General features: G+C 39.2%; 1 protein-coding gene across 4 annotated transcripts in view; it reads right to left on the bottom strand.

Moving 5' to 3' along the window:
* The window catches only part of si:ch211-241e1.3 (laminin subunit alpha-3), a 112,074-nt gene that overhangs the window by 67,900 nt on the left and 24,174 nt on the right, over window positions 1-20,000 (bottom strand). For 2 of the 4 annotated variants that reach the window (XM_053681565.1, XM_053681566.1), the window contains exons 6-17: window positions 19,257-19,354; window positions 16,839-16,954; window positions 12,926-13,044; window positions 12,743-12,833; window positions 11,440-11,571; window positions 10,112-10,165; window positions 9,876-9,914; window positions 7,837-7,971; window positions 4,166-4,300; window positions 3,919-4,056; window positions 3,533-3,591; window positions 2,697-2,796 (exon numbers count right to left, since the gene is read on the bottom strand). In XM_053681565.1, the coding sequence (XP_053537540.1) occupies window positions 2,697-2,796; window positions 3,533-3,591; window positions 3,919-4,056; window positions 4,166-4,300; window positions 7,837-7,971; window positions 9,876-9,914; window positions 10,112-10,165; window positions 11,440-11,571; window positions 12,743-12,833; window positions 12,926-13,044; window positions 16,839-16,954; window positions 19,257-19,354 (1,216 nt within the window). The remainder of the gene's footprint in view (window positions 1-2,696; window positions 2,797-3,532; window positions 3,592-3,918; window positions 4,057-4,165; window positions 4,301-7,836; window positions 7,972-9,875; window positions 9,915-10,111; window positions 10,166-11,439; window positions 11,572-12,742; window positions 12,834-12,925; window positions 13,045-16,838; window positions 16,955-19,256; window positions 19,355-20,000) is intronic. The other 2 variants (XM_053681567.1, XM_053681568.1) reach the window with 2 other exon arrangements.

The raw sequence follows: 20,000 nt of genomic DNA, 5'->3' as shown, positions 1-20,000 counted from the left end.
TGCTCGGTCAGCTTATCCTTCAAACTGTGGGCACATTTTCCGAATTAACGGGGAAAAAAATGACATTATTTTATTAATCCGATACTTAAAATAGCAACAAAAAAAAAAAACAATTTCATAACTTTGACATAGTGTCTCACGGCGTCGTTAAGTTGTGGTTTCATTAAGATTTTTACTGAGAAACGTTAACTATAGGCGGGTAATTCACATAAATCTGAATTGGCGTAAGCAAGTTCTTAACCAATCTCTTAACAGATATAACTTTCCCTGCGTAAATATTAACATAACGTTTAGACTCAAGTCACCAACTTTGAATACGGCCCCGGCAGCACACGATGGACCAAGTCATCGTTTTCGCAAGTACCACAAGTCCTACACGTCTCACGTCTTGGCATTCAAGTCCCAAGCCAAGTTACAAGTCTATCTACAACTTTTCGTGTCCTAAACGAGTCATAATGCGCTCTTTATTCAATTTAAGTCCAGAGTAATAATCGGTATAATAAATGTATACAAATCATGCAGGCTTTTTAAAATTGGTGTTCTATATATACCTTATAACCTCAGTGGACATATATGAGTTTCTGAAAGATGCATAACTATAAAAACTTCATATGTCAGTTTCACACAAAGTCATGACCTTGATCAAGCTGATCAGTAGAAGGTCCAGTCAGGACTATGAATCTACCTTATTCACAGTCCTGTAGTCATACTTTATGACTACTTTAAGCCTGCAAGGGTGCACTGTTTGCAATTTACATCTCAAATTTGTGTTTGAACAGAAAAAAAAAGGAGCAAAAGGATCTAATTTCAGAAAATAACATCTGTTGCCTGGGGACGGGGGTGGGGATGGAGACTAATAATCACTTATATAGTAATACCATGTGCATTATTTCGAAATCCAATCCCCAAATAAGAGAGGTTTGGATTAAAAGCCAGGGAAATCAGCTTTAAAATTCTCCCAGGAATGATCCCTGCTGCTGTAGCTGCAGTGGCTAATAGTTGAAATGAATATAGAACTACAATACATCAAAAGACACAAAAAAATTCAACGCTCTACAACTCCACACCATCTTATCATTTATTATAGCTTTTAAAGTGAACTTCATTCCAGATTTCTTCATCTCTAATCGAATCGCTCAGATTTTAAGGGACGTGTCCACATATTTATTTTGATCATATCAGTGTCAGGATTATGAAAAGCTGTTGAAAGTCAATGTTAGAATGACAGGTACAGGGCTCTTGAAAAAGCGCACGAATCAGCTTGCATGCTACAGGACCGGTGATGATTCGAATCCTTTCCTGTGACTGGCTATGAATTGAAACAGGACAATGAGACGGACTCTACAGGTCAGTGAGAGCAGGAAAGGAAGGGAGGGAACGTGATGAACAAAAAAACCTACCCAAACCACTGCGGGACATTTCAGTGCTTCTCTAGTGCGTGATGAGTTTAAAACAATGCCGTTTCTACTCTACTTCGTTTGGATATTTATAGTGTTAACACGCAGAAAGTACTTTGTTTCTCTCATAGAACTTAAAAAAGCAGGTCAGGCCACGCACACGGACAACACTGATAGAAAACACCACACACCTACAAGAAACATTGTGAGGGGCTTGAATGTAAGTTCACATTTCATTTAGAGATGTGTGTAATGGCAGTCAAACATGTAATGAATGGAATAGAATTCATTTGAAACAATACAAATGGAATAGAATTCATTTGATTCAAAGCCAGTGGAATGGGATTTGAATAAAAGCAACTGGATTGGAATTGAATGAAAGAGAATTGATTTGAATCGAAGCCAGTGGAATGGGATTTGAATAAAAGCAACTGGATTGGAATTGAATGAAAGAGAATTGATTTGAATCGAAGCCAGTGGAATGGGATTTGAATAAAAGCAACTGGATTGGAATTGAATGAAAGAGAATTGATTTGAATCGAAGCCAGTGGAATGGAATTGAATGGAATAGAATTTATTGAATAAAAAGCAAATGGAATTCAATTTGAATGGAACAGAGTCTATTTGAAACCAAAGAAAGCCAGTGGAACGGAATGGAACTGAGTGGAACAGAATTTATTTGAACTATCCGAATGGAATGGAATTTAATGTGATTCAAAGTCAGTGGAATGAAATTTTAATCGAATGGAATAGAATTTATTTGAATCAATACAAATGGAATAGAATTGATTTGATTCAAAGCCAGTGGAATGGAATGGAATAGAATACATTTGAATCCAAACCAAGTGGAATGGAATTGAATGTAATAGAATAGAATTTATTTAAAAATCAAAGCAAACAGAATGGAATTAATTTGAATAAAAAGCAAATGGAATGGAATCGAACAGAATTAACCTGATTGGAATTTCTTTCAATCAACAGATTAATGGAATAGAATTTCTTCCAATCAAGGCAAATAAAAATGAAATGGAATTCACTTTAAATGATCCGAATCAGGTCAAATATATAATTCCTCTGATTCAAATATAATATCATAATTAATATAATTTCATTTAACTTTTTTTAAAATAGAATAGAATAGAATTTCAATCCTTATTAAAACAGAATGGAACTTAATTCCATCTAAATGATTTGAATCAAACGGACTGGAATGGAATTCAATTTGATTTCGATTTTTTAAATCATATCAAATAGCATTGAACGGAATTAAGACGTGAGCGAGTGTGACGTGGGACGCACCAGCACAGCCAGTTGGGTTTTCAGGATCCAGGTTCCAGTAAAGAGGTTTGCAGTGTTCACATTCAGGTCCCTCTACATACGGTAGGCAGATACATGCTTCCTGTAACACAACCGATTAAAAAAAAAAAAAAAGTCTCAATAAAAATTATTTCTCAATTAAAAAAAACTTTATCAGCACATTTTTAATCTCTTTACTATCAGTCTCAGCTTGCGTGGAGCATCCACCATACAAGTCCTTGGACATGTTACTATAAATATGATATCATATCATATCATAGAACAAGCTATAGTGTTACTGATCAGAAGGTCATGAGTTGAATCCCTGTATCCTTAAACCAGGGGTGTCCAATCTTATCCGCAAAGGGCCGGTCTGGGTGCGGGTTTTCATTCCAACCAAGCAGAAGCCACACCCGAGTCTACTGAAATCCAAGCTCAACTGATTAAAACAGGTGGAATCAGGTGTGGCTCCTCCTTGGTTGGAATGAAAACCTGCACCCACACCGGCCCTTTGCGGATAAGATTGGACACCCCCGCCTTAAACCTTTAATGAGCTAACTGAATTACAGCCGAATCTATTGTCAGAGTTGTTGTAATAGAACAATAAGCAACACCTTCCGACCAATCAGATTTTTACAGATTTACATCCTGCTAATGTATGAACACGTGTAAAGTGTGAACAGCGAGATTTATAAGGTGGTTAACTCATCTACTGACACTTCCTCTAAGGCCTCTACTGTCATTTGCAGTATTTAAGGCGTAAGACACAAACCTCAGAAGCTGTGAGAACACGTCTCCTAAATCTGGAGTGTTCAAATCACCAAGTGTGAGTTACATACCGTTAATGGATCCTTAGTGTCTACGTCTGACCCTGCAGAATTGCAGGAGGTGTCGAGGTCTGAAAAATCATCGCACACACAGACACACACTCTTAAATCATATGGTTTAACAGTGACTGAGGAGAAAAAGAAAAAAAAATACACATTCTGGGTTTGCACACTAGTGTTAGCAGTGCACACTACAGTGTTTATTCAGTAAATCTGCATTCCTCTGAAGGTGTGGACACAGAGCTGTCATGCAGAGAAAAACTTCAACCCAGACTCCCATTCTGTCCATCAACACACAATGCTAAGAATATTCCAAGAGTACGGCACGTGATGCATGTAGAAACAAGACGAGCGTGAGATGAAACAATCCTGCTGTAAATATGCGGTTTTATAATTACCAAAGCAATCAGGAAAGGTCTGGTCGGGTTCGACACAGCGGTCACACCTGTGTCCTGTCACGGCAGGATTACACACGCACTGACCTGACTTTGGGTCACATGACCCATCAAGAGAGCCTTCTCGCGAACAATGGCATGCTGGGAAGAAAAAAATGATTTCATAAATCTTACACTGAACTAAATATCCGGATCATAATACAAAAAAGCAACACGTTATTGCATACGAAACAAAAGATACCACACGTACGGGAGCATGTCGGGTATGCGTAGTGTCCCATGGCGCATTGCTCACACTGTAGGCCGATGTAGTTGGGTCGACAGCGACACTGACCCGTCGGTTCGCATGAAAGATCATACACCCCAGGCCCATCACATCGGCACACTAAGGAGAGAACGTAATCAACCAATTCAATCCTGTTTATCTTCCTTAATTTGGGTAGTGTAGGGTAAGGTAAGGTAAGATAGTGTAGGGTAAGGTAAGGTAAGATAGTGTAGGGTAAGGAAAGGTAAGATAGTGTAGGGTAAGGTAAGGTAAGATAGTGTAGGGTAAGGTAAGGTAAGATAGGGTAGGGTAAGGTAAGGTAAGGTAGTGTAGGGTAAGGAAAGGTAAGATAGTGTAGGGTAAGGTAAGGTAAGATAGGGTAGGGTAAGGTAAGGTAAGGTAGTGTAGGGTAAGGTAAGGTAAGATAGTGTAGGGTAAGGTAAGGTAAGATAGGGTAGGGTAAGGTAAGGTAAGGTAGTGTAGGGTAAGGTAAGGTAAGGTAGTGTAGGGTAAGGTAAGGTAGTGTAGGGTAAGGTAAGGTAAGGTAGTGTAGGGTAAGGTAAGGTAAGGTAGTGTAGGGTAAGGTAAGGTAAGGTAGTGTAGGGTAAGGTAAGGTAAGATAGTGTAGGGTAAGGAAAGGTAAGATAGTGTAGGGTAAGGAAAGGTAAGGTAGTGTAGGGTAAGGAAAGGTAAGATAGTGTAGGGTAAGGTAAGGTAAGATAGTGTAGGGTAAGGTAAGATAGTGTAGGGTAAGGAAAGGTAAGGTAGTGTAGAGTAAGGAAAGGTAAGATAGTGTAGGGTAAGGAAAGGTAAGGTAGTGTAGGGTAAGGAAAGGTAAGGTAGTGTAGGGTAAGGTAAGGTAAGGTAGTGTAGGGTAAGGTAAGGTAAGATAGTGTAGGGTAAGGAAAGGTAAGGTAGTGTAGGGTAAGGTAAGGTAAGATAGTGTAGGGTAAGGAAAGGTAAGGTAGTGTAGGGTAAGGTAAGGTAAGATAGTGTAGGGTAAGGAAAGGTAAGGTAGTGTAGGGTAAGGTAAGGTAAGATAGTGTAGGGTAAGGAAAGGTAAGATAGTGTAGGGTAAGGAAAGGTAAGGTAGTGTAGGGTAAGGAAAGGTAAGGTAGTGTAGGGTAAGGTAAGGTAAGATAGTGTAGGGTAAGGAAAGGTAAGGTAGTGTAGGGTAAGGTAAGGTAAGGTATTGTAGGGTAAGGTAAGGTAAGATAGTGTAGGGTAAGGAAAGGTAAGGTAGTGTAGGGTAAGGAAAGGTAAGATAGTGTAGGGTAAGGAAAGGTAAGGTAGGGTAAGGTAAGGTAAGGTAAGATAGTGTAGGGTAAGGAAAGGTAAGGTAGTGTAGGGTAAGGAAAGGTAAGATAGTGTAGGGTAAGGAAAGGTAAGGTAGTGTAGGGTAAGGTAAGGTAAGGTATTGTAGGGTAAGGTAAGGTAAGATAGTGTAGGGTAAGGAAAGGTAAGGTAGTGTAGGGTAAGGAAAGGTAAGATAGTGTAGGGTAAGGAAAGGTAAGGTAGTGTAGGGTAAGGAAAGGTAAGATAGTGTAGGGTAAGGAAAGGTAAGGTAGGGTAAGGTAAAGTAAGATAGAGTAGAGTAGAGTAGGGTAAGGTAGAGTAGGGAAGGATAAGGTAAGGTAGGGTAGAGTAGGGTAATGTAAGGTAGGGTAGGGTAAGATAGTGTAGGGTAATGTAGTGAAGGGTAAGGTAAGGCAGGGTAAAGTAAGGTAGGGTAGAGTAGGGTAAGGTAACATAAGGTTGGGTAGAGTATCGTGAGGAAAGGTAAAGGTAAGGTAAAGTTAGGTAAGGTAGGGTAAGGTAAAGTGAAGAAAAGGTAAGGTAGGGTAAGGTAAGGTAAAGTAAGGTAGGGTAGGGTAGGGTAAGTAGTGTAAGGTAGGGTAGGGTAAGGTAAGGTAGAGTAAGATTAAGGTAAGATAGGGTAGGGTAAGGTAAGTAGGGTAAGGTAAAGGTAAGGTAGGTAAGGTAAAGTAGGGTAAGGTAGTGTAGGGTAAGGTAAGGTAAGGTAGGGTTGGGTAAGGTAAGTAGGATAAGGTAGGGTAAGATTAAGGTAAGGTAGGGTAAGGTAGCGTAGGGTAAGGTTAAGTTAAGGTAATGTAAGGTTAAGGTAAGGTTGGTAAGGTAGGGTAAGGTTTTTAGTGTAGGGTAAGGTAAAGGTAAGATAAAGTAAGGTTAGTATAAAGTATAAAGGTAAGATAAAGTAAGGTTAGTATAAAGTATAAAGGTAAGATAAAGTAAGGTTAGTATAAAGTATAAAGGTAAGATAAAGTAAGTTAGGGTAGGGTAAGGTACAGGTACGATAAGGTAATGTAAGCTTAAGATAAGGTAGGGTAGTGTAGGGTAAGGTAAGGTAGGGTAGGGTAAGGTAAAGGTACGATAAGGTAATGTAAGGTTAAGATAAGGTAGGGTAGTGTAGGGTAAGGTAAGGTAGGGTAAGGTAGGGTTGTGTAAGGTAAGTAGGATAAGGTAGGGTAAGATTAAGGTAAGGTAGGGTAAGGTAGGGTAGGGTAAGGTTAAGGTAAGGTAGGGTAAGGTAAGGTAGGGTAGGGTAAAGTAAAGTTAAGGTAATGTAAGGTTAAGGTAAGGTTGGTAAGGTAGGGTAAGGTTTTTAGTGTAGGGTAAGGTAAAGGTAAGATAAAGTAAGGTTAGTATAAAGTATAAAGGTAAGATAAAGTAAGGTAGGGTAGGGTAAGGTACAGGTACGATAAGGTAATGTAAGGTTAAGATAAGGTAGGGTAGGGTAGTGTAGGGTAAGGTAAGGTAAGGTAAAGTAAGGTAAAGTAAGATAAAGTAAGGTACTGTAGGGTAAGGTAGGGAAGGGTAAGGTTAAGGTAAGGTAGGGTAAGGTAAGATAAAGTAAGATAAGGTAGAGTAAGCTATGGTAGTGTAGGGTAGGGTAAGGTAAAGGTAAGATATGGTAAGTAAGGTAGTGTAGGGTAGGGTAAGGTACGGTAAGGTAATGTAAGGTAACGCTAAGGTAGTGTAGTGTAGGGTAAGGTAAGGTAGGCAAGGGTAAAGGTAAGGTTCAAGAAGGAAAATTCAGAAAGGTTCAGAAAGGAAAAGAATGCTTACACAAATACCTACACAAATATTATTGAAGTTTGAAAATGTTAATGTCAGAACATTAAAGGCGCTTTAGTAAAACATTAAGGCTTTTTTGGACTCACATCTGAAATACCTACTTAATCGTGCAAGCACAGGAAGTTAGATGCTACATGTGTGTGCCTGTCATTCTGGAAGCATTTTAGGAAGCGCTCAATAATGACACACACATAAACTCAGCAAAAAAAAAAAAAGAAACGTCCCTTTTTCACGAGACTGTATTATAAAGATCATTTTGTCAAACCAAAATAAGCTTTACAGATCCTTACTGGAAAGGGCTTAAACAATGTTTTTCATGCTTGTTCAATGAACCATAAACAATTCTTGCATTAAGCCATTCTTTAGATTCAGACCCTTAGTGTCTTGAGTCACTAATGCTTTGAGGACAGAATATCATTGCCTCCGAACTGTTCCAAGTCTAGAAAGAAGTGCATTTTTGTACCAATACTGGAGATTTATCCATAGGTTGATTAGGTATTACAGTGTGAGTGAGTGAGCTGTGAGCTGGTTGGTTATGTTTATTAAGTCTGAAAGCTCACAGTGGCAGTACGGGAAGGAGTGATGGCCCGGACGACAGCGGTCACAGCTCTGGCCTGTAACCTCAGGACGGCATAAACATTGTCCAGACACACTGCAGATCTCTGGAACTGTACCAGCTCGCTCACACACACATGCTGCAAAGAAAAACACTAGTGTTATTCTCTCTTCAGCACGGCGTCTTAAAGAAAGTCATCATCGTCACCATTACTGTAATATTATTACATCCTCATGTGTTATTACAAACCTCATTGTTCCATATACATGTTAAACCTGAGACTTTCACCAAGCAGGGGACTGAAATAATATTTGAGTGACTTAAGACCAAATGATTAATACTGTACATGTGGATCACAGAGTAACTGTTATTCTACCCTCATGACATTTTGTATTGTGCTAACATTTTAGAATCCATGTGCATTCGATGTCAATACAGTAGTTTTTATACAATAGGTTTTGTCTTTAGGGGACTACACAGGAAGTAACCTTGGCAGAGTGAGCGGAGTATGACGGGCATTATGCGAGCCAAGGAGCCGTCAACATTCCCTGCAAAACAGTCGCAGTTGGTGACCAAAACAATGGATAGGGTGGAAAAAAAAGAGGCCTCGGACTTTAGACCCGATTGCTCTGCAGGAATAAGTACTTCCGAGAATTAAATAAATAAGTTTGGCAGAGCAGAGGAGGCCTGAGGAGGATGGGAATTAGTGCGAACGAGCCAATGGAGTGTTACAGCAAAGCCATTATATTAAAATCAAACAAAGGCTATTTTGTACTATTCTGGAGTTCAGCCCAGAGCAGGAAGTGTTTAATGTGAATTAAGTTAAAGAATAAAGTTTGTACAGAGTAACAGAGAGAAAGGCATTAAGGTAGCGCTCAGGCAAAACGAGAGGATAAAGGAAGTGGGTGAAAGGAAAAGTAATTTGGAAAGACCTTAATAAATTCATAGTAATTATCTGTAAGTTGCTAATGACTCCTTGTGAGCGGTTTAAAAACTCTAATAATGCCACATCAAGCCTAATATAACGATCAAAATACATACGGAAACACTATCGAAATTTGAAAACTTTATCGAAGTCGCTCTGCAAAAAAAATAAAAAAATTTTTTAAAAATTACGTCGGCCATTTTGAAATAAAAATTGTTTTTTCTCGCAAATTTTGTCCAATTATCACGGAATTTGGATCACAGCATCCTGAGATAAATACGGACATTACTTGTTTCTTGGATTGTTGAAATGTGAGACGGTTCATCCACAACCTGCAGACTAACTTGAAGTCGTCACACAGGAAGTGAGGGCATATCTTAGCAACGCTTTTACATAGTGACACCAAACTTATATCTCACATACACACATATATATATATATATATATATATATATATATATATATATATATATATATATATATATATATATCGCAACATCACCTAAAGTTAACAAACAAGCTTTGAGTTTATTTATTATTATTTATTTATTATTTATTTTCAATTTAGGAGGAATAATGAAATCAGGGATTGAGGCAATATTTCAGTAACTGGCTTCTGGTCTCACTCCAGCATAACTCTGGTGTAGCCAGAAGTGTTTGTCCTCTTTAATAATTATAATAATAATAATAATAATAATAATAATAATAATAATAATTCCTTAGGTTTATATAGTGTTTCTATAGTGTTTCTAGGCACTCAAAGCACTTTACATTGTATAATTACTGCTTTTTAAAAACTGTTAATAAATATCAGAATTGCATTATATTTATGGTAAACAGGCTATTATTAGTTATAAAGGATGTCCAGTACAGTACATGGTAATATAATTAATACTTGTTTTACCGCGTGATTGTAAATGATCATGAAGGCATTATAGGAGATGCTTACAATTATAGTTCATGATATTCAATCATTATAATATAAATCAATCATTATATAACAAATGCTTGCATGGAATCATTACCAACTTAAGCAATGATAAACACAGTTATAATGATTTATGAATATGGGCTTCATAGAATGTGTTGCAGCAAATTTAAGTGATCAGCACACTCACGTTGACAGTTGGGCGCACCAAAAAAACCCACAGGACAATCTGAGAGAAAGAGATGTCATAGTTTTAACAACGGTTTTATAAAATCCATTCGTTTAGTACTAAAAAAAAAAAAAAAATACGTTCAGGCTTTGAGAGCATTCTCATAAAAATAATAATAATAATAATAATTTTTAGCTCTTTATCTCCCAATGTAACAATCTCACTGGAGAGTAAAGTAAGATATGTCTGATACTTGCCAACAGCATTGCCAGTTGGAGGTGCAGGAGTCTTAATCAGGTGATCTATATACGCTGAAAGAATGAAGTAATTCAGTCACTGTGAAATCATCACATGAGTGTTTCAATTCAACAGATGATGAAAAAGAGTAACTAATGGCATTCAGGAAACATGAATGGATGGGAGGTATATTTATAAAAATAAATAAATAAATAAATAATTTTAATTTCATTCTGTCAACAAATTCGGCGTGATATCCCTGTCATGCATTGATGAAGCACACTGCTCTTAATACACTTCATGTTAAATGATGTTTATTTCTGTGATATTCATGTTTATTTCTATGGTGAAAATTATGCTGCTGTTGTCTTGCAGGCCCTCAGTAGTTTTGAGTCGACCTTCATTATTATTATTATTATTATTATTATTATTATTATTATTATTATTATCCAGCTAAAAAACTAATCTTTTTCCTTTACTTCAAGACTACTTATTATATGCATTATTCATTAATATTTTAATAGTGTATTCATTTTCAACCTTAATGAGTAATCAACCAGTATTTTTTGACCCATATTAAACACGCACTTATTCCCATTGCTTACTCGTTTACTTGATTTATCTCCGTCTATTTTTAACGCGTTTTACATTTTCCGGCTGTCCATCTTCGTGTGATATCTCAAGAACGAGGGATCGAATGTTTATGAGATTAATATGGAGTTACAACATCACTGCAACCAGCAAATGAACTAATTCGATTTCGGAATTGATCCAAACAGGGTCAAGGTCACAGCGAGGTCAAGTGTCTGGAATGGTTTCCAACCGATTTGAAGTAGATTTGGCAAATTGGTAACAAAAAAGGACTAGACTTGGCATTAGCGTCGAGTTGTACTTGCTTGTCCTCTACTTTCCTTTACTTTGTGTGTTTGGAGAAAGCCAATAAAGCTTTAACTTAAAACCTAGAGCCTTTAAGTAGACCGTTTTTAGAACGCTAAAGCCATTAATTCAAACAAAACCCTTGATGAACCCTTTTCTTTTTTTAATAAGTGTACATTATTAATTTAGACAATGTGGAATTAATAATTAAAACAGCCAGCGTAGAGAGCTTAAGGTGGATGTAATTAAAGCTGGCCATCTACCTCTGGTTTTGTAACTGAATTACAGAACGTGACCCAGCTCCTATAAACAGATTTCCTCTGAAGTTATATTTAGAGCATCCGCAATCAGAGCTTTGGGTCTGTTTCCGTTCCTGGATGGCTTAGTGCGAAGTCTTGATTATAATCAAGACAGGAAATCTAGCAATCAGCCATTTGGCAGCGGTGATTAGGAAGTTTCATTAAAGACGTACGAGTGCATTGTGGGTAATCATGGTAGCCTCTGGCGCAGCGATCGCAGTGGTCTCCATTGTACTGAGGTTTGCATAGACACCGCCCGGAACCCATCTCACAGCCGCTCGTAGTCCTGTCGTCACACCTGCAAGCTGTCTCAGACACATCATAACAAATTTAGGACAAAGTTCTGGAAAACTATCCATCAGAGTTTGGTTACATTATAAAAAAAATATCTCAGAAATTGAACTTCCTGTAGAGCGCCGTAAAATCCATTATTAAAAATGGAAAGAATACGGTACACCCACAACTCTGCCTAAAGGAGAGTCCACCAAAAACTCCGAGACGTACGGTGTCACTCAGAAAAGCAACCCAGGAGCCAAGGATCTCTCCACCACCATGCTTCACTGTGTTGATGTTGTTCTATCACTAGTTCAATTGCGTTTCCAGAAAACATAGCACTTTGTAAAGCCAAAAATAAAGTTTTGGTCTCGTCAGAACTTAAAAACAGCATGATCTTCAAAACTCTCGGTACGTCTCAATCAGCTCGCTAGTTCAGCCGTCAGGGCACCGATCAGCGAGTCGGCCATTTTAACGGCTGTCTCGATCGCAAAGTCCGTCCGGTGCACCGGAACGTTCGCTCCCTAAAATATTCCACAATGCACCGCAAAAACCAGAGGGCGTCGATGCTCACTTAGTTCCCTTACTGGAAATGACGTCATATTTTCTGAAGAAAAAAAAAAAAAAAAAAAAAAAATGGAGGACGAACTTCGTCTGCAAACGTAAGTAGCATGTTCTTATTGTTGTATCTCTCAAACGATTACTCACGTTAGTGATTTTTAACCTTATTTGACGTTCTATATACGGTTTGCTTGAGTCTAATGACTTAAGTGATTAATTCATTTATTTATTTTTCAAACATACTACCTTGCCTACGATCCTGCTTCATGTGCCGTGACATCGAGCTAACAAATTTATCCGTACATCGAGAACCTATACACTATATAAAAGAGACTTTAATACATGCAATACATTTAATACTTGCCCTTCAGCTTCTTCAAAATAATTGTAAGCCAATATTGTGATAACATATAAACTGTTATATTAGTTGTATGATTAGGACATTTCAACATTTGTCCAGCTAATATAGATAAAGACATTTTACTGAATAAAAATGAAAGACAAATATTATAGAATATTATATATCAAGCACTAAGAAATGCGAAATGTCCTTTAGAGGACCGTCTAAAAGCTCAACATGACCCGTCATGTATTCGGATTCAGAGGTAAAGTGATTTAACGGTAGAAAGCACCGATACGTACGTATGCAGCCTGTAGGAGACTCTGGAGGGACGCCATGGGGCCTGTAGTAACCCTCAGCACACACTTCACAATTCACCCCGGCGGTGTTATGCTGAAACACGATATCGAAGATTAAACAGGGTTTGAAACACGTGAACACACTTTTTTTTTTTTTTTTTTTTTTAAAGACTTCAGGATTCCTACCTGGCAGTTAATGCACACGCCTCCACCGTCGTATCTGCCGTGTATGTTCAAACTTGCTCTCCTGCGCTCCACCTCGGCATCATAATAACAGTCAGTGGCATGCGAATGGCATTGGCAAGCTGCACGGGGGGGAAAAAAAAACAAACAACAACAACATGCTCATGCTCATCCACAAACATGTCCACAGGACCACACAGTCAAGACTGAAATCATCTGGAATAATGAGGGTTTATAACGCGTTTCACACCTGGACCCTGGATCTCTGACCTGATTGAGCACATCTGGTTTCACTTAAACATTATACTTAAGGGATACTCGATTAGACCTTGAGCAGAATTTAAAAAAAAAAATTTAATCCATACTTAAATATCCGTAATTAACAGGTCTTTAAGATTAAAAAGTAAATGATTTCAGCTGAACTTATAAGCATGGATATGGATTTGACTCTACGCCTCAACAATACGTTTGGTGGCCTGGGAAAACCCTACACATGCTGGAATTTTGACATTCATATAATTAACTATATGCCCTGCGATGGATTGGTACCCCACCCTGTACCCGATGTTCCCTGGGATGGGCTCCAGGTTTCCCCGTGACCCTGAAGGAAGGATAAGCGGTATAGAAGATGGATGGATGGATGGATGGATGGATAATTGACTATATATTGTTTTGTAAAAGATCAGATTTGACAGTAATTTAGGGGCCATTTTCATTTAACCATTTCTACACCATTCTGGCGAAATACAAAGTATATTATATTATCGAGCGTACCCGGAAGACCCACTGAGAACAGCGGTTGTGTCTATTCTAGATTCCATGGAGGCCAATCAGAATGTAATAGGACCCACTCGTAATGGCGGTCACGCTCTTGACCCGATACTAACATGCGGATTAAATACAGAAAACATTGTAACACTTCCGCAGTCCGAAGCTAACTCGGACCATTATGTCATCTCGTTTTAATTTGCGTCCTGATCATAATAGATGCACCTCGCCACGCTACCACATCACGCGTACATTCACGTCTGCTACTGCGCCGAGTTTTATCAATAACCTCCCAGAGATATCCGCTATGACTGGATTGACGTCCGATCCCAAAGAGCTTGACCAGGCGAATAAACGCTTAGAGTCACCGTTCCGCTAGACGCCAGATAAGGTAGCTCCGCTCAAAAGAAAAATAAGTCGAGAGAAAAAGCTAGCACTCTGGTATAACGATCAAACGCGTACCTTAGAACGTACACGGTAGTATGGTCAAACCACATTGGTAGTATTTCAAACAGCATGGAAGGACAGTCTCGTGAACGATAAAAAAAAAAAAAATCCCTTGGTGCAGCTAGATCAGTATGTCTCTACCCTGATTGAGGATGACAAAAATAATCCTATCCAATTCCGAAAAAGTTGGGACAGTATGGAAAATGCTAATAAAAACAAAGAGGAGTGATTTGTAAATGTACTTTGACTTGTATTTAAACCAAAAAAAAATGTATGAAGATAAGGTACCGTGTTTGATGTTTTACCAAGTCAACCGCTTAGTTTTTTGAAGATAAAGGTTTATTTTGAAATTGATGCATGCAACACGTTCCAAAAAAATTGGGACAGGGGCAATTTAGGACTAATAGCACTGTGAGAAGTTGAAATAAGAAGGTGATGTGAAACAGGTGAGGCGATCGTCTAATCATAGTGTATAAGTAGCCTCCAAAAAAGGTCTAGTCCTTCAAGAGCAAGGACGGGTCGAGCCTCGGCAATCCGCCAACAGATGCGTCAGTGAATAATCCAACACTTTGAGAACATTCTCCAAAGACAAACCGGTAGGATTCTGGACATTTCACCTTCTACAGTGCAGAATATAATTAAAAGATTCAAGGAATCCGGTCAAATCTCGGTGCGTAAAGGGCGAGGCCGAAAACCGCTTCTGAATGCGTGTGATCTCCGATCCCTCAGACGTCACTGTCTTAAAAACCGTCATGAGTCTGTAATGGAGATCCTGACATGGGCTCGGGAATACTTTGGTAAACCTTTGTCAGTCGACACCATTCGCCGCTGCATCCACAGATGCAAGTTAAGGCTTTACTATTTAAAGCAGAAGCCACACATCAACACTAGCCAGAAGCTCCGCCCACTTCTCTGGACTCGATCTCATCTGAGATGGACAGTAGCACAGTGGAATCGTGTTCTGTGGTCCGACGAGTCAAGTCATGTTCTCCGGGTCAAAGAGGAAAAGGACCATCCAAGCTGTTATCAGCGTCAGGTTCAAAATCCAGCGTCTGTCACGGTATGAGGGTGTGTCCGTGCACATGGCATGGGTAACTTGCACATCTGTGAGGGTATCATTAATGCAGAAAAATTATGTACATGTGCTGCCAACCAGAGCAGGACAACGCCAAACCACATTCTGCCCGGATTACAAGCGCGTGGTTGCGTAAGCAGAGAGTGCGGGTGCTAGCACGGCCTGCTGCAGTCCTGACCCGTCTCCCATTGAGAACATGTGGTGCATTATGAAGCGCAAAATAAGTCAACGAAGACCATGCACAGATGTGCAGCTGAAGAAACGCATAATGGATGAACGGGGGAAAATTCCGCTTGCTAATCTTAACCAGCTGGTGTCTTCACTCAGCGTCCAAACACTTAATAAGTGTTATTAAAAGAACAGGTGATGATACACAGTGCTAAACAGTCGACTATCCCAAGTGTGTTGCAGTCAGTTGATTTCTTTCATCCGCACGTTGGGCTATTTACACGTTGGGTAACACAAGTCCACCTGCATTACGCACAATGCCTGCGGATAGCTGTCCAGCGTGATGCAGCAGTGCTTTAGTCTTTTATTCCGTCCAGCTTTCTCACTTCCTCATCTGTAAACTCTGCTCCAAGAGATCAGCTTCCACGTGCTAATACCACCATCGACGCCACTGCGCTCGTCATCTCGTAGATCGTTAACTAACGCCATGTGACCATGTTGCATTCTGGAACGTATACTGCTTCCACTACTTCTCATTAGTATGATGTTGAACATCGCTTGTCACATGTCTTTATGAGATCTAGGACATCAGAGCGATGTACAGCCTCTAGATTCTCACAGGAATAATGAATATACCGCATCAACCAACAAATCAACACCGGAGTCACTAAACACCTCACATATCTTTCAATATAAACGTGTTTCAATATAAATGTGTCTCAGGGTGGAGTTTTCTTTCAAGTTGGGTTTTTTTTTTCTACCCTGAAGGTACTCAGCCAGTGGAAAGATGACTGTCGGGGCGCAGTGTGCCAAAACAGACCTGTGCGTTCTTGCACTAGTCCGGATTAAACACTGTGTCTGAGTAACACTGCTTAGAGCGAGAAAAACCCAGCGTAATTTCATCTTACAACACACACACACACACACACACACACACACGGGGACGTGTACAGCGGCGTTTATATAAGTAAGAAATTAGCCATTTTGTCTGCTGCATACAGAAAATAATGATAATGATAACTTTACTGATCACATATACATATGCAGAGTGAAATTGTTTTCTTCGAATACCCCAGCATGTCAGGAAGTTGGGGTCAGAGTGCAGGGTCTGCCATGATACAGCGCCCCCTGGAGCAGAGAGGGTTAAGGGCCTTGCTCAAGGGCCCAACTGTGGCAGCTTGGCAGTGATGGAGCTCGAACCCCCCGACCTTCTGATCAGTAACCCAGAGCCTCAACCGCCAAGCCTCCACTGCCCCCAACAACACAATATAAACAACAAAGCAAAGCCAAGTTTACACTGGGTGGTGTGATAAGGAACCAATAATTAAGCAGAGTGAATTATTTTCCTATAACAGCATGTCCCTGAAGGTCTGAATTTAAAAGAAATAACAATAAGAAATACAATAATAAAATCAATAAATAAACCAAATCTCATCCGCGATAGAAACTGAAACTTACGCTCGCACTCGTTTTGACTGTCGGTCGTCGCCACACGCCACGCCTTCTGGTGGTATCCAGGGCAACAGCGATCACATGACTCACCGCAGGTGTTGTGCTGACACTCGCACTGAAGTCTGAAGAGACACAGGATAGTTTCTGGACATCATTCTGTCTGTAAAACTGTCCATATGAGAAAACGTTCGACGGTTTATTAGTCTGAGACGGTGCCAAATTCCTCAGACCTTTCATTTGAATTTGGCACCATTACAGACTACAAGACGTGTTTTTCACCAGGAGACATGTACAAAAACCATCCAGAAATGTAGAATTAAAATTCCAGAGCTTTTGATCAGATTGGAATTTGGTTCGCAGGTTGGCTAAAATCCCAAAGCATCAAAGATAAAGACAGACAGTTTTCATATTTTCATAGCCAGGAGGCGAACTTCAAACGAATTCCTTTCTAAAAGACTGCGTCCTGCACCATTAAAGCACCGGCTATGCTCTATTAACCCCTGAAAATCCAAAAGTCTTACTCGGTTATTCATATCGAAGCGCGTTTAACCCCGCGCTCACGCTAGCGACTGACAAGTCACTCGTGTCGATTGTAGTCAAGTCTCTCCTGGGCGTCTTTACTGTACACCAAACAAATGACAGAATAGCGATTAGATAAGGAAAGATAAATCTGTGTGAAACGTATTAAGCGCTTTCTCTCGGATCCTAATGCCAGTCTTAATGAGTGTTTTATTAAAAGCAGCACATTTGGAGCATTAAACCTTGAGATAAAACACTCACACAGAACATTAGTATTAACCTTTCTGATTAGATCTTTCTGAATAGATTGTACAAATAAAATAAAACTTAATTCACCATTTAATAATAAACATTTCTCTATTCACTTAGACCTGTTCATCGGTTGGAATTTTTATGGTTATGAATTACGGTTTTGAAACGTGCCTAATTTTGTTTTAAAGGTCTCATACAGTAGATTTCCATGCATCCGAGGTGAAAAAAACAAACCCTTTAACGTGCTCGTAATTTAAACCGAAGCATTATTACCTCCATAGTGTCGAGAAACGACTCGTTAAGTGATTCGTTCAAAAGGATTCATTCGAAACTCCTCCTTTCAGAGAGCATACTAAGCTCTGATTGGTCAGATGTGCCAGTCTGTTGTGATTGGTCTACCGCTGTCAGCGTGTGTCGAAAAGGAAACGCCCACTACCGTAACGAGTATCAGCTCCGTCTGTCAGCGAGCAGCCGATGAAGACCAGAGGCGGAGCTTTTTTTTTGTTTTTTGTGTTTTTTTTGTTACAAACCTACGTAGGTTAGTACAGGAAGTAAGTCTGGAATCACTAACGACTCGATTCAGCTGTTCAGAATCGGTTCCTTCTTCTGGGAGTCGATAACTCCGTTTGTCCTGCGCTTTAATTTTTTAAACTTTTGACATTTCACGAACAACTACGTGAATAACACACTACATGAAAGGTAATATTTGAAAAAGCATAATAATTGCACTTTAAAATGAATTTTAATGTGAAAATATCATGGATTATAGTTTATTTATTTTAATTTCTTGGATTGTATTTAACATTTTTCAAACTGATTCACTGCTATTTCTTTTTTTTTTTTTAGCAGTAATTTTTTTTTTATACTTCTCTATCTGAATGATGAAGAAAATAAGAACTTTTTTTTTTTAAATTAAATTTTATTTTTTTTTTTTTTTTTACACAAACTCAGGGTTTGTATGATCACAATCCCTCCAGGATTTCGCGACTTCGCGATCACAGAAATCAGCGCAAACTCCCTGAAATCATTGCAGATGTTCCTCAGATTTGGGCCAAGACGCATCACGCGACGTCATCACGACGTGCATTCGGCCAGCGCGCTCTTCGAGTCAAAGCGTCGGACATGACTACGACTAAAACGTCCCATTACCCAACAAACAGCACTGCGAAAGACAGTGCAAAACCATTTCGTGCCAATGGGATTTTGCCGAATTCAATAGTTTTCCAGAAAAGGGAAATAAATAAATAAATAAATACATTTTTTAAAAGCACTGCAAGTTGCATCGCAAACAAAAAAATCCAGGCGAAATCCTGTACGCCATGATTATAATTACAAATGATCCGAACAAATGCGATGCATTAACAAACATCTGTTAAACAACTTTTGAAATAATTAAGGTTACAAAAAACGTATTACACCAGTATCGGGCATCCATAAATAGTCAAGGCTCTGATATAAAAAAAAATTGTGCTTGACTGATTTATTATACCGTCATCCCTGCCGTACATCTTTTAACCTAAATTAAATTCTTATTAAAATAAAAATAAATAAAAAAAAGACAAAACTATCTGTTTGCTAAAGCCATGCCTGGTCCAGATGTTGTTCGTGTACGCACACGTTCAGCAGTGTTATCCAGTGGATTCGGTTACTCACAGGTTTTGCCGGCCTGGCACTCGCACTCCGCACGAATGTGCATGGCCGTGACACACACACCGTCCTCCCACGCTGATGTCTTTAATGCTGTAGTAATACTGCAAGGAGAGGAGAGAGAGTACAAAAGTGTGAAAACTCGACTCGCGCTTCGAGTACAAGTCTCGTCGAAGCAAAACGTCCTCAATTTAAATAGAAATGAATCGAGTCGAATGACAGCGAGGGAAAGTCTGCCGTCTTTTACTGGCACTGCTGAAATTCAATTCAATTCAATTGTATTTGTACAGCGCTTTTTACAATAGACATTGTCTCAAAGCAGCTTTACAGAAATATCAACACGGTATACAGATATTAAAGGTGCGAATTTATCCCAACTGAGCAAGCCACCGAGTGGTGACGGTGGCGAGGAAAAACTCCCTAAGATGTTTTAAGAGGAAGAAACCTTGAGAGGAACCCGACTCAGAAGGGAACCCGTCCTCATCTGGGTAACAACAGATAGTGTGAAAAAGTTCATTATGGATTTATATGAAGTCTGTATGGCGTTAGGAGCAGCCGTAGTCCCAGCAGTCTGGAATTAAAGAAGATTTGAGCTCCATCCAGAGGCAGAAAGGATCTGGATCTCTAGTAATATCTCTAGAAATCATATTTCATATCTGACCGTGGCGGTAATATATCACAGTCCGACATTTACTTTGACATTTATGCATTTTAAGTAAAAATGGATCTTTTAATGGAGTTCTAGAAAAG

Source organism: Ictalurus punctatus, chromosome 7, assembly GCF_001660625.3.
Source record: "Ictalurus punctatus breed USDA103 chromosome 7, Coco_2.0, whole genome shotgun sequence".
Taxonomy (NCBI): domain Eukaryota; kingdom Metazoa; phylum Chordata; class Actinopteri; order Siluriformes; family Ictaluridae; genus Ictalurus; species Ictalurus punctatus.
The sequence above is the reverse complement of the archived record's forward strand: the minus strand, read 5'-3'. Positions and strand labels throughout refer to the sequence as shown.